General features: G+C 48.2%; 1 protein-coding gene across 1 annotated transcript in view; it reads right to left on the minus strand.

Moving 5' to 3' along the window:
* LOC147671992 (axonemal dynein light chain domain-containing protein 1-like) overlaps nucleotides 1-25480 on the minus strand; it is a gene marked incomplete at its 3' end in the record, with an annotated part of 350388 nt that overhangs the window by 225329 nt on the left and 99579 nt on the right. Inside the window, exons 7-10 of the mRNA XM_086948070.1 lie at nucleotides 20929-21050; nucleotides 20267-20407; nucleotides 10662-10766; nucleotides 1488-1608 (exon numbers count right to left, since the gene is read on the minus strand). Coding sequence (XP_086804196.1) covers nucleotides 1488-1608; nucleotides 10662-10766; nucleotides 20267-20407; nucleotides 20929-21050 — 489 coding nt within the window. The remainder of the gene's footprint in view (nucleotides 1-1487; nucleotides 1609-10661; nucleotides 10767-20266; nucleotides 20408-20928; nucleotides 21051-25480) is intronic.

The raw sequence follows: 25480 nt of genomic DNA on the forward strand, positions 1-25480 counted from the left end.
GGATATAGGTATATATATATATGTATTTTCTATATGCTCCGGGATCCCGCACATGGGCGGGGATTATTCATAGATTATGACTATTGATGAGTATCCCCTGGATGAGAAGAGTGGGTTACCCCACACCCACCAGCAAAAAGCAGTGTGATACACTGGTGGAGGTACCCAAAGATTTCATAAACTGAATAAGGTACTTGCATAATGTAGAATTTTGGTTATGTGCTAAGCTCCATGCAGGGAGGGAGCAGCATCTATTAAATAGGTTATTACAAACAGTGATGCAATAAGAAAGAGAATTATGTATTTCTAACACACAAAAACTTCTTAGGCATGGGCTGCTACATCTGGAATCTTACTCAAGAGAAGATGGAGGGAAGTATTCAGAGCCTTTAGATGAAAGGATGTGGGTTGATATATCAGCAGACCATCCTCTGAGAGACGCGGGCTTTTAACCATAATCTTTCATTTAGGCAGATATGGGAGGTGTAACAGGAATCCTTCCCCGAGAGGAAATGTTTGCTTTATTAGGAACCCTTCCTTTAGGGGTCATCAGTTGGTATATCAGTAGAGTCAATGTGACAATAATTCTTTCTCTGGAAGGATTAGGATTATGTTAGATTTATCAAGCACTCCATATGATAAGGCAACACATGGAAAACATCAGAAGTTTCTTTCTCAGTGACAATAAAGATGGGTTACCTAGGAGCTCTCTGGTCTCAGACTTCAAAAGCTCCACTCAAAGAAGACCAGATTTTGTATATTAGAGGATCCCCAATCTGAGCAATAGGGGAAGCTCCATGCTTTGAGGGGACAGTTTGTATTGAATGAGCGCCCTGCTCTGAAAGGGCAAACGTTGTCGTATCAGGGATTCTTTCTTCTTTCAGAGGAAACGCTTGTGTATCAGTGGCAGGGCCGGACCGGTCATAGCAGGTGTCCGGCGTTTCCCAGTAAGCTGGAAGGGGTTGGGGAAGGTTTTGCAGTGGTGGGGGTAGGTTTTGTTACTGGGTGCCAGTTTTGCAGCGGTGCTGCATTTTCGTCCCCCAATTACAAAAGCAGGAGAACTCACACTTGCCCACCAGCCCCCACCCCCGACAACCTTCCCGGGAGGGTCTGACAAAATTGCCAGGGCTGCTTTGGGTTCCCACTTTGACCCTGATCAGGGGCTCCCTACTTCAAGGGGTACACATTTGTATTCCACAAAAACTAGCATATCAGACGTTCCTTGAGCCAAGAGGACAAAGGTTTGTGTACGAGAAGTTCTGTAGCGCGATAAAACACGCTGGTCTATCAATCGCTCTGCACTGTTTAATGTACGGAAATGAATGTACCCTTCCTTAAAGTGGGATAGTATTTTGAGGACACAGCTGGTATATAATCGAGCACATGAGGTGAAGAAGCATTATTAAACTGGGCACTACTGAAAGGATTTTTGGAGGAGGTGGGTGAAGGAGCAGGCTTCTTTCGGCTTGAATGTATACTATGCTTACCTTTTGTGCCAGTCTGTATGTGGCTGAGCTCCAGAGGTCTCTCTCCTCAGTCAGCTGTGCCAGCCGGGTCTCTAGACGCTGTCTCTGTAACTCATAGAGTTCCCGATATTCCTCCAACATCCTGAGAGAAACAAACAATAACTTCTTACTGTTCTTAATACTTGATTATGACAGAGAACAAGTGATAGGCTTCCAAGTCAAACAGCATGTTTGTGGCATCCATAGGAGGATATACACCACTCATAAACATGCCCATTCTTTTAATACATGTTTTATTGCATTTAACACATGTATAAAGCAAGGACTTCACCCCATTGGCAGTGGAAAGGGTTCCCAAATATTATAATTGTAAAATTAGAGTTATTTCCCTAAAAACAGTAATGTGGTTAAGATTTTTTTGATAGACAACAGTGATTTAAACTCACATCTCCTCCACGGGGAAGGTAGTCTTTGTTCTCACCTGCCTTGGACTGCACTTCTCTCCTTTGTTAATATACAAAATACAATTTCTCTTCATTTATCAAACAACCCAAAGCTTCTCGGTTCGATTTCCCTTGGTCCATAAGAATCGGATTTCCAATGTCTAGGGGTAATTGAATGTGTTTAGCACCCTATGTGTTATCTTTTATTCATTCATTCTGATGCAATTCTGTCAGCATTATGAACAATTAGTAAGTAACAATGTAAAAAGGGTGGGGATTGTTAGTAAACATTCAACTTTTGGGGTTCTTTTTGCAGGTTAGATGCAGTCTCTTTTTGGAGAATTAGACATTGATTAAGGACTTGGACTTTTTTTTCTATATGAGAGGGGGACAATTCAACTCAGGGCCGGGCTGGCTGTAGCAGGCACCAGGCTTTTCCCCAGTGGGCCGAAAGGGTGGAGGCGGGTTTGGAACTCTGGGAGCCAGTTTTGTTACTGGGGGCTGGTTTTACATCAGTGCCGATATATCAGCCCCTGTAACACAAGCGGGAGCAGCGGAGCAATGCTTCTGACTAGCATCCCGCCTCCGCTACCGGGGCCAGTCGAGCAGTTTGCCAGGGCTAGTTGCTGTTCCCAGTCCGGCCGTGATTCAACTAGAATGCTCTAGAATTACTGCTGTGCGAAGAGCGGATGAGGCAAGTATAAAGGTGCATCATCACCACAAAATGGTTTCTTAGTAATGCCTCAACTACCATTAGGGTAGACGTTGTAGTGCCCGGGATTATTTTGGGAATTAGAGTGCAAATATAAGTTACATCCTAAAGGAGCACGGTCAGCGGTGTGAGATTCTCCACTCTTTGCCCCAGGGTATGCGTATGATCTGTTCTGACAGTAATGGAGAGGGCGACTTTACAAAGCATTCTGGACAGTTCCTGCTGCATCCAGAAGTTATGCTGGGAAACTGCAGGCACTGTGTGGAGTTCAGTACTTCCAGAAGAAGTCCTGTAGAGGTACCTGTACCTACAAATGAAGTTGCCTGTTGCCGTCAAGGGGACAGCTGAATAGATGGCAGCACAGCGCCAAGAAGACTGCAGTTCCATTGACCGCAGATTACCCAAAGAGCGAATACTGATGCTGTGTGTTTTTAGGTCTCGCGACCTATCGATGCGCGCAAGCGCATCGAGCGGAGCGAGAATTCATGTCGGCAAAACACAAGTCAAACCAAGGGCTTTCAGCCCCGCGGTTTTCTTGCAGTTCACGTGTACATGCACGCGCATCGCATGCAAGCCCAGCCTCTCGCATTCCCAGGCTCTCCCGCCCCCATCCGGCATCAGGCACTCCTCCCACACCTCACGGACATCTGTTCAGCACGCGCATCGCATGCAAGCCCAGCCTCTCGCATTCCCAGGCTCTCCCGCCCCCATCCGGCATCAGGCTTCTCCTCCCCTAGCAGCACTCCTCCCACACCAGCAACTCCCCCCTCCCACACCGGCACCTCCCCTCTCTCTCCCCGCAAACACAGCCTTGCCCTAGCAGCACTCCTCCCACACCAGCACCTCCCCCCTCCCACACCAGCACCTCCCCTCTCTCTCCCCGAAACACAGCCTTGCCCTAGCAGCACTTCTCCCACACCAGCACCTCCCCCCTCCCACACCAGCACCTCCCCTCTCTCTCCCCGCAAACACCTTTGCATGGTTTCTGATGGTGACCAGCCTTTCTCGTCCACTTATCACAAGCCTTGTAAAATACACTCCCGAAGCCTGTCTCTGACCTGACCGTGTACGGACAGCCATTCTCAGATGCAGGGCCTCGGTTTCGTGATGTGGTTGTTGTTAACCTACACGTCCTGCGTGTGGTTCGTTTGTGAACAGTTGTTGCCGACATGTCCGTCCGCTCCCAGGCCTGACTTGTTTCTTTTTACTTTAAAACTACTTTTTCCAATTTCAACTGTCTCGGAGTTCCCTTGTTTCTCAGAGCATGGTATTATCTTCTTATGTCTATCACGTCCATCGCTAAAAAAGGCCTTCAGCTGAAGGTGTGGCAGAGCCTATTCTTTTAAGAAGCAGAGATCCATCACGTGTTTTTCTTTACGAGCCTTGGTGGCGTCCCCTCAGTAAACACACTGGGTTGGTTCGCCATTGCTGTGACGTCAGGGCTTCGAATAGTTGGGTTACGTAAGGCGTACCGTGGATCGTAACGACGTACAGGCAGGCAACAACGCGCCAACAAAAGCGAGGAAGGCTTACAGGAAACATCCTCTGCAGCGGGGCTTATCTCGACTGGGACAGTAATTCAAAGTGAAATGTTATTACTGTTTTGGCTTCTTTCTGCGCCAGCAGGCGGAAAAAAAGACAATGGGAAACACCCGAGCCGGCAGAGTCAGCACTCCAGACTGTCAGAATCCACAGAAAGCACGTGCGCCCCACAAATAGGCCATCAGCTCCACCGCATGCCTTCAACCCTAGTTATATTTAATTAGCAGCAGCAGCATTTCTCCTGCGCCAGGCCACATCAAAGGCTCTGTGCCACTTTCACCCACACAGCAACACTTACAGACACGCAACGCCACTCACACCCACGCAAGCCCACTATCATCCACGCAACACCACACTCACCCACGCAACGCCACTCATTCACTCACGCAAAGCCACTCACACCCACGCAGTGCCACTTTCACACACACAGCACCACTTTCAGACACGCAACGCCACTCACACCCACGCAAGCCCACTATCACCCACGCAATGCCACACTCACCCAAGCAACGCCACTCACCCAAGCAACACCACTCACTCACACACGCAACATAACTCACCCACGCAACGCCACTCATCAACGCAACCCCACTCATCCACGCAACCCCACTCATCCACGCAACCCCACTCATCCACGCAACGCCACTCATCCATGCAACGCCACTCATCCACGCAACGCCACTCATCCACGCAAAGCCACTCATCCACGCAACGCCACTCATCCACGCAACGCCACTCATCCACGCAACGCCACTCATCCACGCAACGCCACTCACACATGCAACGCCGCTCACACATGCCACGCCGCTCACCCACGCCACGCCGCTCACCCACGCCACGCCGCTCACCCACGCCACGCCACTCACCCACGCCACGCCGCTCACCCACGCCACGCCGCTCACACACGCAACGCCGCTCACACACGCAACGCCTCTCACACATGCAACGCCTCTCACACATGCAACGCCGCTCACACATGCAACGCCGCTCACACATGCAACGCCGCTCACACATGCAACACCACTCACACACGCAACGCCACTCACACACGCAACGCCACTCACACACACGCAACGCCACTCACACACACGCAACGCCACTCACACACGCAACGCCACTCACACACGCAACGCCACTCACACACACGCAACGCCACTCACCCACGCAACGCCACTCACACACACAACGCCACTCACACACGCAACGCCACTCACACACGCAACGCCACTCACACACGCAACGCCACTCACACACGCCACGCCGCTCACCCACGCCACGCCGCTCACACACGCAACGCCGCTCACACACGCAACGCCGCTCACACACGCAACGCCGCTCACACACGCAACGCCGCTCACACACGCAACGCCGCTCACACATGCAACGCCGCTCACACATGCAACGCCACTCACACATGCAACGCCACTCACACACGCAACGCCACTCACACACGCAACGCCACTCACACACACGCAACGCCACTCACACACACGCAACGCCACTCACCCACGCAACGCCACTCACACACGCAACGCCACTCACACACGCAACGCCACTCACACACATAACGCCACTCACACACGCAACGCCACTCACACACGCAACGCCACTCACACACGCAACTCCACTCACCCACGCAACGCCACTCACCCACGCAACGTCACTTACACCCACGCAACGCCACTCACTCAAAGCCACTCACACACACGCAGTGCCACTTTCACCCACCCTGTGCAGTGCACAATAGGTCTCGCAGTAGGAAAGTTGGAGCTATTGGTTTTGTAAATGACAAAGCCCTCTATTGTTTTTAAAATGAAAACAAAAATAAAAGGCATTGTTATTTGCAATTGTAATAGCTCCAACTTTCCTACTGCGAGACCTATTGGCAACGCCAGTGCTTGTTTAATTGACCTCTGAAAGCCTTACATCTTAGTTTTCCCGTCTGTCTGAAGGACAAACCACACTTCATTGGAGAATCAAAATTACCAGAGGTAATTCTAGCCTTCTGATGCAAATTAGAACAATGAAAAAAAATCAAGCCAATAAATCAGTCTCTTGGAACGGTCTACCCTCAGAAGTAATACTCAACCCTAACTTGTTATCTGCATAAAAACAGCAAAGACCCATCTATTCATTCAAAATGCACCTCAATGTCTAACTCTGCTTTTCGGCCTCTAGTTATCCCCTCCATGGTGCCTGTTGCTGTATGTCTCATGTTTTTTGAACTTTCTGAACTTCATTGTCGTGTTTCTCCTCTCTCTCATCACATCTATGATACGTTTTGCTGTATTATCTAGTTTCAAGTAATGCGCCCTGTTGCCCTTTTAACTCGGTTCACCATAAACAAAAAAAATAATAAATAACGTTTTTAATAGATTATCGAGGACAGGTTCCCTTTGGATTTAGGATGACAATTTCTCTGCTTTCCGTTGTGACGTCACTCTGAATGAGACCTGCTGCTTCAGACGCACACAAATGAGGCAGCGCATTTTCTTTGGGACAAATGAATTTACTTGAGAAATACTTTTTGAGAACAACTGTTTTCGTCTTATGCAAGAGAGTTAACTTTTCCTTTTTTCGGAGCAATATGAACTAGGCAGAGGAGCTTAAATATAATGATGTTTCCCTGTAGTGAAAAGTTGAAAGTGCATGGAAGGTAAAACAAACGTTATTTTAGGATTCGTGCCTGAATCTTCGTATTCTTATTAAAGAAAAAAGACATCCCCCACATGTCTCATTGCCAGTGCTGCGAAGCTCTTTATCAGTGGCCACGGGAAGAGCTGAGTTGCATTTTGTCTGCAAGCATCTGCCCCGGCACAGAGACTTCATAATACTATATTGTTCACCAGGGGCTCAGAGGGAGGCTTTGACACTTTGTCAAAATATTTCTAAAATCAGTAGACTTTGTGAATTTTCTTTTCCCGTGTGTTCAGATCTTCCTGGGTACCATGGGGACGTTCGAGATCAATTCAGAGTTTTGATTATGTGTTATTTCTTCCAGGCAAAGATATCTGGTGTTATTTGTAGCTTCTATCCCGGTTGACATTTACACAGAAAAAGAAGGGGTTGTGGCACGAGTATGGGCGGGATGTGGAGGAGAGGTGAAATTGACGCAGTGTGACGTGTTGTGTGAAGGTATTTGGATACCTATCTGAAATTGATGTGCCATGAGAAGGCAATCTTGAGGTGTTCTGACCAGGATGAGTTGGGATGAGTAGTGTTTGAAGAACACTTGGTCAAGGGAGCGTCCTGTTTCATGGGTGGGCATGTTCCAGCTCGGGTGGTGATCCTAGGAAACTAAAGGCCTGGTTTAAAGTTCAGCAGGCAGGTTACTCTGTCATTAATATGACGGCTATCCCGTGCCATTGGATACAATATACTTGTAATATGCGGTCGGGATATCCGTCACGTTTGTGACAGAGTAACCTGTCTGCTGAACTCTAAATCAGGCCCTAAATACTGAGTTTCTGTTGTGAAATTTAACCTGACATTTACCATTTTTGGAGTGAAAGATTGAGAGGAGTTGATTGGGCAGGTCTTTCATGAAGCAGGAAAGATTTAGGCCCAATCAGTAGTTTGGTCCAGCTTTCGTTGGACGAAAGTGACAATCAGGATGCCTGTGGATTAGGTTCAAGTGGTTAAATAGTGTTTGGAGAAGGGTTCATGCTATTCAATTTTTGGAATGCAAACCACTTTTTCGCATGCCGCTTGTTTCTTGCCCATCTCCACCAACACCACCACCAGCTTTTTCCAAATTTACCTTACTCTTTTTACGTGCAAGTTATTGTTAAGTTCTTTATTTCATTTTTGAATGGTATTACCTTTACCAAACGCAAGTATATTCCTGTCACCGCATAGATCCTTCACTCTTCTCCCCTAACTTCCTAAACCAGTCCCTCTTCAACCTTTCAGCCATAAATCCTTCATTGTTAAACACTTAATCTCTGAACCCTTTCGCCCCAAATATTATACATTTCAGCCATAACTCCTTCACTGGCCACACTTAAAACCCTTCAACCATAAACCCTCAAACCATTCACCACTGAACCCTTTACCCTTAAGCCCTTCACCTTCAGAGCCCATCATCACTCTACAGAGGCCGCGCTAGTTGTGGCCTCAGACGGATTGTGGATGAGGGGAGCCGAGCCGCTCTAATTCTTCTTGACCTCTCAGTCGTGTTTGATACAGTTAAGCACGAGGTTCTTATCAATCGGCTTCAGAAGATCGGGATAGGCAGTGCAGCTCTTGCCCTTCTCAGCTCTAAACTAACAAATAGAGTACAAAGGGTTTAACTGAATGGCTTTAAATCAAAACTTTTCTCTCTTCCCTGCGGGGTGCCTCAGGGTTCTTTCTTTGTCCCCGACGCTATTTAACATATATATCCAGGGCCGGCTCTAGGCTCATGGTGTCCCTGGGCAAGGAGCGTAGGTAGGGGGCCCGGAAGAGGGGGCAGGCGGGGCGGAGCGCGCAGGCCAGTAAAGAGGGGAGGGGGTCAGGGTGTTTAGAAGTGGAACAGAGCCGGAGGCCGCCAAGTCCCTGCCAGGGGCCACCACGCAAATAAGTATCCATCCTCAGATGATTAATATATTAAGGATATATATTGGCGTGGTGGCCCCTGGGGTTTGGTGGCCCTGTGCAGGTGCACAGCTTGCACATGCCTAAAGCCGGCCCTGATATATCACTCCGCTCTTAGAGTTTATTCAATCCTATGGCTGTCTCCTACGTCAATGATACTGAAATCTTTGTCTCTACTCCAGAGGACGAGGGTCTTACAGCCTTAAACCAGAAACACTACCTAGTCAGGTTTCTTTTTGGAAGCTGAAGAACTTCTACAATTGAATATGGACAAAATCGAGGTGATTCTTTTGGGCAAAAACACAGATTTTCGGAATTCAAATTGTTGGCCAGCAGATTTTGGTCTACTACCTACTCCTATCTCAGAGGTAAATAATCTTGGAGTGGTTTTTGATGATCTGCTCAGTTTTTCAGAGCACATCAATCATATCACTTCCTCTTGTTTCTACATTAGCAGGTACTGAGAAATGTTTTTCCATTGATCCCCTGGACCTTCAAAAAACTATTGTGGTTGCTCCCATCCTTTCTAGAATTGATTATTGCAATGCTTTATATTTAGGTATAACGAAAAGCTCCTTAGCAAATTTACAATTATTGCAAAATGCTGCAGCTCAGCTGATCTTGAAAGTGCCTCCATTTTTTTTCCATCACTAAGGAAATACGGGACCCTCATTGATTACCACTAATTGACAGAGTTAGGTTCAAATCTCTCTGCATTATTCACAAAGCTCTGTATGAAAGGGGTCCTCACCATCATCGAAAAAACGTTCACTGGTACTGTCTGCAACAGTCCCTATGGTCTTCATCAGCCAATCTGATAAAATTCCCCAAGAAAAATAAATCTAGATTGAAGGCATGCGCTATCTTGGCTGCAAACTTATGAATTCTATTCCATTGGCCTTAAGATCTCAATCCAGCTTGCCATGTTTCAGAAAACTGCTCACAACTTCGCAACTTAAAGTAAAAGGAGCACTTGAATGCTAATAGCTGGTTTCAGAGGTTCAACGTAAGCGCTAAGACACTTAGTATTTGCGCACTCAATAAAAACTTTACTTTCTTACCCCTAAACCCTTTACTTTTTGCCCATTCATCCATATACCCATCAACCTCCACCCCGTAATGCATCACCTCTCATCCCTAATCCATCACCCTTCAACCCTAAACCTTTCACCCTGAAACCCACTATCCATCACTGTTCACCACTATGCACTTCACCATGCACATCTAAACCCTACAGACTTTACCCTTAAATATTTCCCTCTTAAATCCCCCACCCCTAATCCCTTCACCCTAAACTCTTACTCTAACCCTATGTTAAAACATTTTACTCATATTATTGCAATGTTTTTTTAATGCATACCTTACAATGAAATGACAGAAGATGAGATGGCTGAAAATTAAATTGTAGTCCACGGAAATGCCCATGAGAAAACAGTTTGACAATGAAATGGAGGCAACAAAATGGCATGCTCCATGTTTCTGAAGCAGAAAAGATGGAGTCATGAGCAGCTATGCCATAAGAATGGTGCCCATTCCTGAATGAATAAAACCCTTGGGAGGATAGTCGCAGGAGAAAACCTACCCATTCTGGCTCCTCACCCTAAGAGATGTTGTACTAGAATGGGACCCAATGAATGGAGAGCAAGAAAGCGCAAACACTTGTCTAAAAATCAGCGAACTGGCAATGACTGTGTTCTCCCCAGGACAGCAATGTGCCCTGAACATAGTATCTCAAGTAAATTGCACAAGATCGCTGAGGAACATGGCACAATATTTGGAAAAATCACATAGCGCTAGCTGCAAAAGAATGTTATGAAATGGTGCTAAGACAGCCTTTGCTCCCAGAAGTTGATGCATGATGTTCTTGCAAATGTATTTTGATTCTCCAAGGTATATTTTGCAAACATTAGGTGAAAGACTCACTTGACATTCCTCCTGGACTCTTCGAGAGACAGCGCCAGTTTTTCGCGGGCGTAATTTGCTTCTTTGCTTACCCTTAGATCATGTTCTCGAATCTGGCCCAGTTCGCTAAAACAAAAGACAGCACACATGTATTATTACCTGGAACAGGAACAGACAAAATCATAAACATTTGAAAATGGTAGCAGACAAAGTGCATGAGGACCATCTAGTCCGTACATTTCCCTCTGTTGTCACTCTGTAGACTGTAGTTAGTTTACCCTCTGTTCGTATGCCAAAATCACTCTGCTATACTTGTCCTAGGCCTTTTTAACTCTGCCAAAGATTGTTCCTCAATGTTTCTGCTGGAGGGTTGTTCACTTACTTACATACATCCCGCCCTTTCTGTGATGAACCTTCTACCGCCCTTTCTGTGAAGATCCTTCTTGTGCTGCATGCAAGCTTCTGTTTCCTTTCCATTCCTTCATGACTGTCGGTTTTTTCTACCCGTTCTTGTATATTTTTGCCTTTGGCATAGAACGTCACTCATGCCCTTGTTTATTCTCATCTATAGTTTCTTCACTGCCAACTATGCTCAAGGGCATGCAATAAAGGTTGAGGAAATAAATCTTGGGGCAGACTCATATAACATGACTATGTTCTTGTTGCTTCCACCCATAAACAGTTATGCCTGGCTGCAGGGCCTCGGTGTGGCAAGCTCAATGCATTTTAAAAAAAAATGCATGGTTTCATGTGACATTCTCCCACCTGCCTAGTGTATCTTATACATTCCCCTCCTCCCACCAAAATAAATGCCTGGGCTCCAGAAAACCTCATATTAGGACGTTGCTCTGCCTTTCTTTCTATATCGAAGTAATGCTGCTAGGCTTGGAAACATTTCCTATGCATCTTTTGGCTTTGAATGATCCGAGGGATGCAGAGAAAGGAAAAGGATGGTAGTGAAGCAGCACTTGCCTTGTGTTAGAAGGTGGTTCTGACACTCTGGGCCGCCGGGATTTTTTCGTTTTTTGAGCACCTATTTGTTGAGCTTTTACTGTGGGAGAACCTCATAAGTTGGGACTCATCCAAAGTGAACTCATGATGAAAGAGACTGCATGTGGATTTTGCTGGTGTCCCCCTAGCTTGACTAGGCCGCTGCGCAGCAGCGGGAGTAAGGGGCACCGGGCTGGTTACATGCAGACACATGTGTACCGGCATGTGCACACGTGTACGGGCTGCGCAGGGGAGATTCCTGGCGTGCGCAGCCCAGGAGCAGCTACAAAGTGAATGGTGTGGCAGGACCTATGCAGAATTGGGTGGTGACATGGAATAAGCTTTGTACACTGGGAAGAACATTCCAGGGAAAGTCAGTGTGTTTTACTACTGCTTTTGGGTCATCCAGAAATGCTATACTTCTCTGAGTCAGCTCATAACCAGGGCCTGGCTGGGGGCTAACTCTGCCAGGCTGATTTAACGACCTTCCCCTCTAAGCCGTGGCCTCAGAGGCCCAGCCCAGCACAACAAGCATTCCAAGGGTGAGGTCCTCCACTCCAAGAAGAGAAGATGGGTGGAGCTACAGGTTCATCCATCAGTAGCTGACACCTGGTGCCAGACACCAGGAAGCTCTGGAGGGAAGGCAGCCTGGGGGGAAGGGGCTCTCAGAGACCATGTGGCAGGAGACCCTGGACAGCGCCATTTTGAACAAACCCAGAGGTCTGGGCAGGAAGGAGGGAGCAGGGGCAGAGCAGTGATGTGTCACCGTGTGATAGGGCAAACACAGACTTCCTGCCAGCCCCCTCCTCAAATCTTTCAAAAAAAATTACACAGGAAGAGGGGCTCTCTCTGGGGTGTAGTCAGCTGAGGCAGAGAGAGGGTGCTGGAGCCTGGTGCAATGGGCAGTTGGAAGGAGGAACCCCCTGACTGTTCCAGGATCCTGAACAGCGCCAGGAGAAGAGACCAGGGCCAGTGCGCAGAAGCAGGTGCCTCTGCTCAGGGTGTAGAGAGGCCCAGGAGGAGAGCCAGGCGAAAGGCTGGCGCAGGGAGCCAGTGAAGACAGCTCCCTGCTGAATCCCCCCTCTGTGTGACCAGGAGGGTGAAGTAAAGTGCTCCCAGTGGCTGGGGTGCGCCACCAGGAGCAGGAAGAGGCCAAGATCACCAAAATCGGACCCCTGGGGGCTGAGATATGCCCCCTAGAAGGTAGGCGAGCTTTGACCTATGCCATGACTGACGACGAAGCGCGTGGGGCTCCGCCGCCGGTCCAGAAAATGCCCCAGTGGTGGGTCAGGTCTGGGGGCTGCCCCCCAAAGAAGTGAAGTCGGGGTGCCCCGTCACGCCCCAGTGAAGGTACCCTGTGGGGTGCCAGGAGCCCACCCTGGCCCCCGCCAAACATGAACCCGGGGAGCGGCGTCGCTCTCCCTGTGAAGATGTGCAAGAGGGAGGGGACCGGCATCCCAACTCTGGGTCCGGTCTGTGGAGGAGGAGGTGGGGAGCGCCGTCGCGCCCCCGCGGGGAGGTCTCTACGGGCCCGAAGCAAAGCCGGGGAGCGCCGCCGCGCTCCCCGTAAAGAGGTGGTCGCGGGGGGCCAAGAGCCCACCCTGGCACCCGCAGAAGAACACAAATCGGAAAGCAGAGAAGGGGCCCGGAATCCCAGCTCTGGGCCCCGGCGGAGAAGGCAAGCCGGGGAACACCGTTGCGCTCCCAGTGAAGAAATATCCAAGGGGTCCAGGGCCCCATCTCCAGGCCCCTGACGTGCAGGGAGGACGGGGGAGTGCCGTTGCACTCCCCCCACAGCTACCAGGAGGATGGGGGAGTGCCGTCGCACTCCCCCCGAGGTCAGCGCAAGTGTCCGTGTCTGTCCGGGCATACCAAATCTTCCCTGCCGGCTCCCGTGTCAGCACGCGAGGGTGCTGGCAGGGCGGCGGGGAGCAGGCAGGGGCAGCCGGGGGTGGGCTTCCTGGGCTGCCCTCCAACGTGGTGGCATGCGGGGTCCCGGGTGGGACCGGGAGCCCGAAAGGACCAAAAAGGGGTGAAAGGGGCCCGGGTGGGACAGGACAGACGGAAATACGTTTATTGGCCAGGGGTGGGCTCCCTGACCCATACGACTCACCTAGGGGTCCGGGTGGGACCGGACCCTCCAACAAAGGCCAGAGGAGGCCAGAGGCACACATCGCGGCTCTCCCCGACGCAGCGGGAAAGACGCTGCTATGATATTCAAGAGAAGAGAGCAATCACCCCATAATGCCTTGCAGTCCTGGACCTGCCTGCAAACAGCATTTTATTAGCATGTGGTGGCCCCAGGAGGACAAGGTCACCACCAAATATGTGCAAAGGTGTAAGGGGAGCTGGAGGAGCAGCGCAGTCTCCCCCAGCACAATGGAAGGGAGGTCCCCCCCCTAAGTCCCATGGGGACTTGAAAAGAATAACCCCTCAAGGGCTCAGCCAGCAATTCAACACCTTTTGGGCTTGAACTTTTGTTCTAGAGCTGGGGGTGTAATGAGAAGTGCGTCTAGAGATGAAGGGCTGAGTTGGGGATGTCTAGAAGAGAAGGGCATCTCCTGGAGGTGAAGAAGTGTAATTGCATCAGAAATGCATTCACTAACGTTATTTCTTTTAGAGGGACTGAAATTCACATGTGTAATGTGAAGTACCTGTTTAAGGTGATGTCATAAACAAAATGGGGTTTGGTTGCCAGACATTCCCGCTAGGGTGTCTAGCTGAATATCCTTAATCATGTGTATTCATCTGTGATGCCTTTAGGGGCTGTAATTGCAATGCATTCTAATGATCCACAAATGTGATGAGTACTGTCATTCTAAAGTGATGCCTAAACATGTATTCTTGCTGCTGCGCTTAGGTGAAGAACCCAGTCTGCTAGTCCTTAAGATGTAGAGGTGTATACTTCATGGTCAATAGGAAATGCTCCATCAGGGCTATGCGTCCCCAAGGCAGGGTTACCCATTTTTAAGGCTTGTTGAGATAATGGGGTGGGTCGCCACTGGGATGGTGCCAGTGCGCAGGGCCCTCGCTCCAGGTTATGTTCAACTAACTGCAGTGGGGGCAAGATAATGTGCATACATGGGAGTGGTGGTACTAGACCCCACCCCCCTCGGGAGGGGTGGAGATGTTATGCAATATCATAAAGTAATTCCAATAGCTTATGTATATTTGTAAATTGGTGGATAGTATTGAGTAGTGTGTGTGTTTAATAAATTTACTCTTACTTTTATAAAGCAAAGTAGAGACTCGACAATCAATTATTGAGTAATATTCCTGCGCACCTGCAAATGGTGATTACTAGCCCACACCCACCTCCCTTGAGTAAGCCTCAGACTGCTCTGCAACGCTACCCTCTGAGAGTCAGGTGCTACAATTGGGTGTTTGGTTCCCAGTGAAGGACAAATGTAGTCATGTTATTTGTGCAGGCCTCAAAGATACTGCCTCGTTTTCCAACAACTTGCATCTGATTTATTTGGCTTTGTGAAGATCTCTGGACAGGCAGAGAATGGCAGTAGTATGCAGTGCCATAGCAGTATCTCTCGCCTGATTCCTTTGGAGCGCTGCAGAGCTGCAACAAGCATTTTGAAGTGGTTCAAGAGCAGCAGCCTGAAGCCCTGTTTCCCACAGGTGTCTAGAGTTTTGGAAGCAGATTAAGGAAGTCCTGATAGCTACATTCCCCCAATGTCCTTAGAGACTGTGGACCATATACACAAAGAACAAATTACTTAACTTTGGCAATATTCTTTCTGGTGGATACTCTTTCTAACCACAGATTCCTCACCCTGTGAGTATCCCCGGGTGGATCCAGAAAACTCAAAAGGAATGCTCCTGTGCTCAGTAGGTTCCACCACGCAATTCTGCATCAATGCTGTTTCACACTTGAAGTGAGGAACGGAGTCATATATAAGCACCATCCTTGAGCACTGATATCAGTTTTTTATGGGTACGTGCATGCCCTCAAATGCAGAGCCAATCTGTAAACTGAAACCACGGAGCATTTTCCTGAACTGGGATCTTTTTTGATGGAAGAGGCCATACCACAAAATGGAGAGGCAAGGGGGAGGTGCTTAACATCAGTTTTTCCAGAAATAAATTGGTATAGGGAGGCTGGATCGAAAGGGCCTTATATTCACTCACCTGGTATGAGGATGTTATCGCAACCAAGAAGACTGTGTTTCAGGTGAGACCATGCAATGGACAACTGTGCATTGGTTCAAAAGGGGTACACATCATTAAAGTGTGAACATTTAAATCCCACTGTGGCATCACAAAGGGCATTGCGGGAAAATATGTTATAAACCTTCAAGGAAATGCAGGACAACTGGTGATTTTGACAAGGATGGTTGGTCTGTCAAATGTAGATAGGCCGGTAGGGTTGCCAGGTAACCTTTAACTGTGCCCAGAGCAGAACCTTGCCGGACCAAATGCAATGGAAGCAACAACAAATCTGACGGTTTTGCCTGCAACAGGTCCAACTGGCAGGTACTGCACCAAGCCAAAAACTTGCCCAAGTTCCCTGCATCCACAGATTTCGTGGAAGGGCGCCTGTCTGTCAGGATGACATCAACAACCTCAGAAGAAAAATAAAAGGAGATCAACTGGAGCCAATGTAACGTCAATTGCGATGCATGGAGGTTTAGGTTGCACAAACTCGGGTGCAAGACCCTGCCCTGATGCTGCAATAGACGGTCCTCCTGAAGAGGCAGCTATTGGAGAACAGATGCTTACGCCCAAAGTTTCTGGGTGCCACACTGTCTTAACCCAGCACGGAGCCACAAGTATGACTTGGGCTAGGTTATGCCTGATCATCTCTAGAGATTGAGACAGGTGAGGTAGTGAGGGGAAGGTATACAGAAATTCCGTGCTCCACACTAGGCGCAATGCATTCCCAAGAGTGAGCCTTCTTGGGAATTTAGGCACGCAAAGTGTTAACATTGTGAGTTCTCGGTGGTGGCAAAGAGATTGAGCCAGGGTTCTCCCCATTGCTGGACTATGGCCAGTGCTACATCAGAGTGCAACTGCCATTCATGATCCAGTAAGCGTCGCTAGTTCAGTTTGTCCACCATGGAGTTTAAAGATTCAGCCAGATGGTGAACCACCAGGGAAATCCCCCGATGATTCAGTCAGTTTCAGAGGCTCAGGGATCTTGCCACCCTTCCCTGCTTTTTGCAGTACCACATAGCTGTGGTGTTGTGTAGGAAAGTGCATCTTTTGACATGGTTACCCCTGGAGCATGATGTGATTTTGAATGAAAGTGCACTGGGTCCCTGCTAACCAGGTTCCCAGTGCATATCTCTTCCTGAAAACTGTACCACGGTTCGTACAACTTCAGCAACCCCTACAAGTTCCTAGTAAATGGAACACTTGGTACCTAGTATATATCTTAGGATTGACACTCTGCACTCCTCTTTTTTGAAAAAACGAATCTAGTACTCCTTCTTTCTAGGTGCTGTCGTTTGATCTGACTGGCTCAAGTCAGTACCATAACATGTAACACAAACAGAGAACTGTCTGAAAACAACGCACTTTTCACAAGCCCCCGCGGGGTGCTCTATACACCACAATAATCTATAGTATCAACTGTTGTAACAGTGCATTCAACCAAATTATAGACAAATTATTTTTTAGCATTCAAATAACAATGAAAATTATTCAAATGAAGAACATCTTTTTTATTTGAAGTTTCCTTGTCTTGTGGTTAGTTCTTCAATCTTGGTACATTACTTCATGTACATCCATTCATCTTTTTCAGTAGATCCCAATGCATTTCGGTATAACAATACCTTCATCAGGGGAATACTATAAACAAAGGCAACTAGGGCATTGGTACTGAAGAGGGTCTACTAGGTCTGCAGCACAAAATGTGCCACCCTGGGGACCCCTCACCAAGACCATGCAAAGAGCCATTGCAGGGTGCATGTCTTGGTGCAGAGAAAACTGAAGAGTAGATGTCCACAGACACTGCATGAGGTATAGTTAAGTCACCCCTACTGCAAGCCTTATTGCCATAAGGCAGGGTGCTCTGTATCCCATGTGTGGACATATCTGAATTAGCAGATATGACTCTACAATATCTAAGTCCATTCCTGGCAATTGTAAGTGACCAGGGAAGCCACAGAGAGTACATGGGTTGGATACTTGTCATTACAAGTTTCCTAGCTCCATGATGGCTTCACTGTACCCTAAGAGTTTGGTACTAAACATCTAGTCTTAATGAAGTCTCACTGATTCCAGTGTTGGATTTATTAATAAATGTATATAGGGGACACCTTAGAGGGTCCCCTGAAAACCTATCAAACACTGGTGTGGTCTCTGACTAGTCTTAGCCAGCCTGCCACCACCAGACCAGTTTCTGACCTCATAGGGTGACAGCCAGCGCTCTCAGAGGCCAGAAACAAAGCCTGCTCTGAGTAGAGGTGCTTCACACCTCCGAGCTGGAATGGCATTCCAGGGCGGAAAGCTTCAAAGGCGATGCCACCTTTTAAATGCAATCCGGGCATCTGTAGATAGTGGAGGATGCCAAACCCCCTGTCCTGCTCCACATTCTGTGGGAGAAAAGGTGGGAACATTATTTAGATTAGGAGGTGTGCCCATATAGAGGCAGCACCACTACTAAGGTGGGGCAGGTGATGCGGACCCTACTTTTCCAATTCCTCCATCTTGAGATGGCAGGAATTAAACTATCAAGACTATGGTAGTGCCCCTTCCCACAAGAAGTGGTCATAGAGGGTGTAGACACCCTAAATGTAAGTAGTCCATTGGCTACTCCCTGTTTCTCCCTTTAACGCCCCTAAATGTAGTATTTAGGTGGCATCCCTGGACCCTGAACTTAGATTCAACGGATACAAAGAAGACACAGACAAATAAGAGAAGCTGACCCGAGAACTGAAGACCTGCTCCAGAATTTTGGTACAAAGCCCTGCCTGCTGCTTCTAGGACTCAACCATTGTGGTATGCTGTCTTGTCCTGCAATTGTGAGGCCTCCAAGAACCCCGGAGAACCTCTGGCCCTTCACCAATTGCCAGGGAACTCCCTTGGGGTCGAGAAACTACTCCCTTACATTCCGCAGGCATAGAACCCGCAGATTCCAGTTTGCTGGTGCAGCATTCAAGCAAAAAGAGGTACATCAGCTCTGGAGGGTCAGATCTGTCTCCCTACCGAGTGTGAAGACACCAGGACCTACTGGAGCTGTACCGGACCAATACCTGGGGTACTGGACTCTTTGCAACCTACATGAGACGAAGAGTCAAATCCGGACTCCAACAGCCCAGGAAGAAAGCACACAGGGCATCGAGACTAGAGACCCACTTCGTGAATGGCACAGCTGTCCCAGAATCATCCCTGTAACCAGGCCCGGACTGGCCGTAGCGGGCACCGGGCAATCCCCTGGTGTGCCGCAAGGGTGGGGGCCGGTTTTGTTACAGGGCCATTTTTGCAGCATAGCTGCAAAATCGGCCCTGTAACAAAATAGGCCGAAAACCGGCCCTGGCAGAGAGCTCGGCGGCGACCCCAACCCACGGGGGGAGGGGAGAGCACTTTGCCAGGGCCGGTTGTGGTTGCCAGTCCGGCCCTGCCTGCAACCTGACTGCCACTGACTGTGAAGACAACTTAACGCATGCTTCCCGGCAGAGATATCTTCTCTGCACCCAACCTGCCTGGCCACAGACAAACCTGCTGTGCTACTGTGGCCCTCAGGTCCTTGCAACCTGCTCCCTCGAGTGCGTCCCCTTGTGCAGTGCGTTTTTTCATGGCCCTCCTCTCAGTAGCACCTGCTACCAACAACCTCAGCACCCTGCTCATCATGGCCAAAACCGGGACCATCCCGACAATGTGCTGATGCAATATTATGCCTGGCCTTGCTACTTACCTAAATCCAGAAGGTGAACCTTGAGCTCTAACTGTATGATTTTAAATGCATAGTCCCATTTTCTCCTGTAGACTTCTATGGTGCGCAATTGCGCACAAGAGTGTGTTATTTTTCGAACTTTGAAAATTGATATCTTAAAAAGTACTTACCTTGGAACAAAGTTCTTGGTCTGAAAAATTATATAAAAACCCAATGTTATTTTCTACAAATTAGTCTCGGATTTATTCTTGAGTGTGTGTATCATTTATTGCTCTGTGAGTACAACAAACGCTTAGCAATACCCTTTGATAAACCAAACTGCTCGCCCACACTACCACAAATAGAGCGTTAGTATTATCTACTTTTGCATCTGTATACCAATCCGGGATCCACTGGATTATCTCCACAGCGTACTTCGTTTTAGTGCCCTATATAGAGAGCCAGCTTCCTACAAGTTGTCCATGAGAATCTACACCAGCCGTCCCGTGATGAAACGCTTGAAAGGTAACCAGGAAACAAGTGGGAAGTTAGCAACCAATGGCAACCAAACAACCACAGCAACAAAACAGCAACAGGGAATAATACTTGAGGCAAGAACCGGGTAGCAACCAAAAACTGGGTGATCTCTCGGAATCAGACCATAAATGGGAACCACGCAACAATCATGAACCAGGCAATGACCCTGAATTGAGTAAATTGTTTCCCCACACTAACCCACATAACATGCTACACTCCTCCCCTACATTCTCCTTTCTTCGTAGGATTAATATACAGAGCCCCTCCAGACCTGATCAGATCTCCAATGGCATTCTTGAAATGTACCACTTCCACTGTGAGCCGCCGATCCACAGCTCGCTGAGCCAGCATATCATTGTACAGACTCTGCACCTGCCGGGGAATCCGGTCCAACAAATCCACGTATCGTTGTCTGTGCAAGGAAAGAAAATGCATTTTATATAAAGTGCAAAAAGAGAGATATAATGGAATAAAAGTAGGGATCTATGGACTAATGCAGTGAAAAGATAACTTAGGACAGTGAAGACAGATGGACTGTTTTAGAAAAGAAGGGAATGTAAATGATGAACGAAAAATGTAGAGAAAAAAAAGTGAGAAAAAAGACAGTTGGTAAATAAATTTATGTAGCATTGCAAAGTGCAGCTTCAGAATCCATGAACAGACCCAAAAAACAAAAACAAAGCAAACAGTTAAAAATAAGTGCCCATTAAGGGGTTTTCATCCGAAGATTTAAATTTATTGGATCTGAAATGCGCACTATTGATGCCTGGAGATAGGGGAAATATTCAAGATATGTAGCCATCATTTTAAGTAATGACAATTGATCCTCTTATTCTTCACTAAAGCTGTCCAGGACCACTCTTCTTCACATGTGCAGGCATACAGAGATCCCAACAGCAAGATTCAGGTTCCTGAGGAATGGTACATCCTTACCTGATCCTGGATAGTAGCTCTCCCCTCTCTATGCACTCCACGCTGACCTGACGAATCAATTCATGAAAGACGATGTTGTAGATATTTTGTTCAGCCTTCAACAACTCAAGCAAGTTGTGCATCTGAGGGGAGAAAATGCACTTAATAGTGGATGTGTAGGAAGACTAAAGAAGGCCACATATATTTAGGAATGAGGTGGGGCAGGAATAGGGTCTGGGAGACAGAAAAAAGCTGTGGTAGGCGGGTCACACCAGGCTAACCTCAGGAGTGGATGGACTGAGATATTCAGCACATCCAGCAATTAAGGCACCCTAAGAGACAGGAGTACAATTTTCTTAGAGCTATCAGGACAAAAAAATGCTCTATGCTAATGTGTCTGATTCTTGAAATAGTTCATGACCTTCTCATTGGAACGGTTTAGAAAACTTTTTTTAGGCAGTGTTTTTGAAGCCCTGGCCTATAAAATGAATTTTTTGGTCTCTTTTTCTGAGTGAGAGAAACAAAAACTTCACTGCAGAGAGTCAGACACTCTGGGGTGGCACAAGATCTTGCAAACCCTCCCACTCCCTCCATATCTGTTGCTAATTGGGGGGATTTGGCACAGCCTGTTGATGGGGTCCACCTAGGAACTGGCTTACCGCAGAAATGAACAAAGGGATGGAGCTACAACATTTTCACATGACGGCTCCTAGATTCTAATCCAGTCTGATGAAAAAGCACACAGTAACACTGAGTAGCTTAGTCTAGGTTCTTGCAGAGCGGCCTTACTCTGGACTAGCTACAGTTCCCTCAGTTCTACCACATATCTCAATCTAGGACCTTTGCAACCTTTGAAACTGTGAACTGCTCTCTGTGTTGCAGTTACCCTAAACCTCCACTTAAATTTCAGGGTTGTTGACATGTTTAGCAGTGGCCAACTAGCACTCTCTCCACAGTGGCCAGCAATTTACAGTGAAGCTGGAACTCTAGTTAACACACTGAACACCAGTTCCTGTGGCACCACAAACAACTGCCCATTTCCACAGATCATGGTCTCCATCTTTAGGTTGTCTAGCAAAATCTACAGGTCAGAGAAAAAAGCTTGAGGTTAGCTTTAGTGTGAGTACATGATGTCCCAAGGAGGAGAGGGGTAACTGGGAGATTACTTGTAACTGGCACCGGTAGGACTATGGAATAGCAGGTAGAAAAGAGTCTAGAATGTTTGTGCAGATACAGAAACTGTGGACATAGGCAATGTCCCCATATACAAAGTCTGAATCCCTCAATGAGACTTGCTGCTGCCTCCAAACACACAAGTGCAAACACTAAAGTCCATTACACACACCACAAACTTAAATGGAACATCTACTGTCACTCCCAAACAGACCTTTGTGGCCTGCCACTGGGAAAATATGAAAGATCACATAAGTAAATATTACATAAGGGGTTTGTGGCAAATATTCTGCTAACCATTCTTGGGAATTTCCATCACTCTGTCTTTCAAAATGTCAATCCAACTAATCATAGCTAAGTCACGCTGAGGAGTTAGATGATGCAGACTCCATGAGAAAATGCATTTTCTCCATCCATTTTTCTATTCTAGGAGTGAATGCTTATAAAGATTACGAAGATCTCTGGAGGAAGGTAATATGCTCTCAGCTCATGGGATGCTGATTCCTACTGAGCTAGCTCCTACACAGACAAAAAGAATGGGGCCGTCCCAGGTACTACATTACATCCTACCACATGGTTGAAACCCCTTTTTAGATGGCCCAAGCATGGTGCTCGATTACTATACTACTCATTTGCTTTCCTTGTCATCCCTACCCAGGCATGGCGTAGCCCATGGGAGGTGTTGGAGGGGGCGGGAGGGGTGACTCCAGCAGGTGGTTGACTGCCAATAGGTCAGGGAAGCCAATCGACTCCAGGCCTAACTTTTGGATTCCTACAGGTGGGAGACCCCAGGCTACTTAACCTCCACATTTATTTAATTTTAGTGAGTGCTTTTGATCAATAACACTCATACCATGCTCATTCACAACCTGACTGAAAGACCCCACAAAATTCAAAAGTGACACCAGAGCTAACTGGTCAGCTCTGGGCGTAAGTACTGGATAGTTTTTCCAGTGCAACACTTTTCTCACTGACCAGAGAGGGACTCCACATCAGTGGTGGCCAAGACAAATGCTGAGCTTCATGGCTAATTACCTTCTGGTATTAAGGGGTATTGATAGGATAAATATGTGTGGCTAACTTGGGCTGAACACTTCAAAACACATATAAATCTGCTGAATAGTAATATGTTCTTGTATGACTGCTTGTGTGTGGCTTTGATTCCACCAACCTCTGCTCCCTAGAGTTGTTGGCACTTGCCAGTGCATGGAAATGTTGAGGCAGATTAATAAATAAGCACCTCATAGTTACTACATCACTGAAAAACTATATCAGCTTTCAACGGTACAGGAAATATTAGCACTTTTTACTTTTACCCCCTGGGTTCCTGGTGCCCTTGCAATGTGAGCTAAATTTAGTTCCCCAATGTTAGAACCGGGACCACCGGCCCACTTAGGGTAGCATGGAAAAGAGTGGGAAGGCTAAATACAAGAGGCAATTGTGACGTACTTGCGCAGCACACACTACAACACCCCAGTGCAAACCCACCAAAAATGACACCACACCATCTTAGTTAAATAGAGAATAGAGAGGCTTTATCCTTTTGCATTAAAAAGGGGTTGAGGTTTCCAATAGTTAATAAATAGGACTTCGGCCGGTGGTCGGTCTGAACAAGGAAGTGCGAACCAAACAGGTATGGCCGCAACTTTTCAGGGCCCAAACCATCGCAAAGGCTTCCCGCTCTATCGCACTCCACCGTTGCTCCAGGGGGAGTAGCCTCCTTGAAAGGAAAACCACTGGTTGGTCCAGACCATCTTCCTTGAGTTGCGATAGTACTGCCCCAATGCCATGTTCAGATGCGTCTGTTTGGACGATGAATTCTTTGGGAAAGTCTGGGGCCCTGAGCACATGGCTTGCTTTAAGGTGTTAAAGGCTCGTTGGCACGCCTCGGTCCAGACTACCTGTCGAGGGTGTTTCTTGGATGTAAGCTCAGTCAAGGGAGCCACAATGGTACATTATCCCGCGACAAAGCGACGGTAGTAGCCAGTGAGGCCCAGAAAAGCTCAGACCTCAGTCTGTGTCTTGGGGGATTCCCAGGCCATGATGGTTTCAATCTTGGCCTGGAGGGGCTGCACCTTACCCTGACCCACCAAGTGGCCTAGGTATACTACCGACCACTGCCTGATCTGGCACTTGCTGGCCTTGATCGTCAGGCCTGCCTGCTGCAGGGCCTGAAGTACTTCCCGAAGGTGACACCAATGGTACTCCCAGCTGCTGCTGAAGACAGCGATGTCATCAAGGTAGACCTCAGAAAAGGCTTCCAAACCAGAGAGGACCTGGTTCACCAGCTGCTGGAAAGTAGCAGGGGCGTTCCTGAGCCCAAAGGGCATCACTCGGAACTGGTAGTGGCCCTCAGGGGTGTCAGAGAGATCTGTCAGTACCCAGACGTGAGGTCGAAGGTAGTCTGGTATTGGGCAGCTCCCAGCCGGTCAATGAGCTCATCCGCCCTTGGGATGGGATGAGCGTCAGTCTTTGTCACAGAGTTAAGCCCCCTGTAATCCACACAGAACCTGAGTTCCAGTGTGGTGCCCGGTGGGGCAGCTTTTGGTACCAGTACCACCGGACTGGACCAGGGGCTGTTGGAAGGTTCAATCACTCCCAACTCCAGCATCTTGGTGACCTCACTGTGGATGCTGGCCTTCACCTTATCTGACAGCCGGTACGACTTGGATTTGACAGGTGGGCTGTCCCCTGTGTCCACATTGTGGGTACACAGGTAGGTCCTCCCCGGGATAAGGGAGAACAGCGAGGAGTACTGCTCCAAGATTTGGCGGCAGTCCCTCTGCTGCTCGGACGTCGGGGATGGTGAGAGGACCACTCCTTCCAGCGAACCATCCTTCTCCTGGGACGCAAAGAGATCAGGGAGAGGCTCGCTTTCCTCTTCCTCTGCCAGATCAGTCGCCAGCATCAAAGTGACTTCGGACCTCTCATGGTGGGGCTTGAGGCGATTGACATGGAGCACTCGGTGGGGCTGCCTGGGGGTTTTAAGGTCCACCAGGTAAGTGACCTTGCCCTTCTTCTCAACCACTTCAAAGGGGCCTGTCCAGCGATCCTGGAGGGCACTAAGCTCTCCAGGCTCCATGACCCACACCTTCTGTCCAGGCTCCAGATCCACGGGGTTAGTGTTTTAATCATACCACTCTTTCATGACCGCCTGGCTGGCTTCGAGGTTGTCAGAAGCTTGCTTCCACAACTTAGCCATTTGGCTACGGAAGGCCAGCATGTAGCTCACCACATCCTGGGGGAGCCTCCTGGGAGTATTTTCCCATCCGTCTTTTACCAGGCTGAGAGGTCCTCTAACCGGGTGCCTGTTGGACCTGTCAGCTCTAGGGTGGTCTTTCCCTATTTTTTTCGCCCTTGCCTCATTTTTCCCACCTTCTTTTTTTTGTTGGCCTTAGGT

This window comes from Lissotriton vulgaris, unplaced genomic scaffold (genome assembly GCF_964263255.1).
Source record: "Lissotriton vulgaris unplaced genomic scaffold, aLisVul1.2 SCAFFOLD_2464, whole genome shotgun sequence".
NCBI lineage: Eukaryota > Metazoa > Chordata > Amphibia > Caudata > Salamandridae > Lissotriton > Lissotriton vulgaris.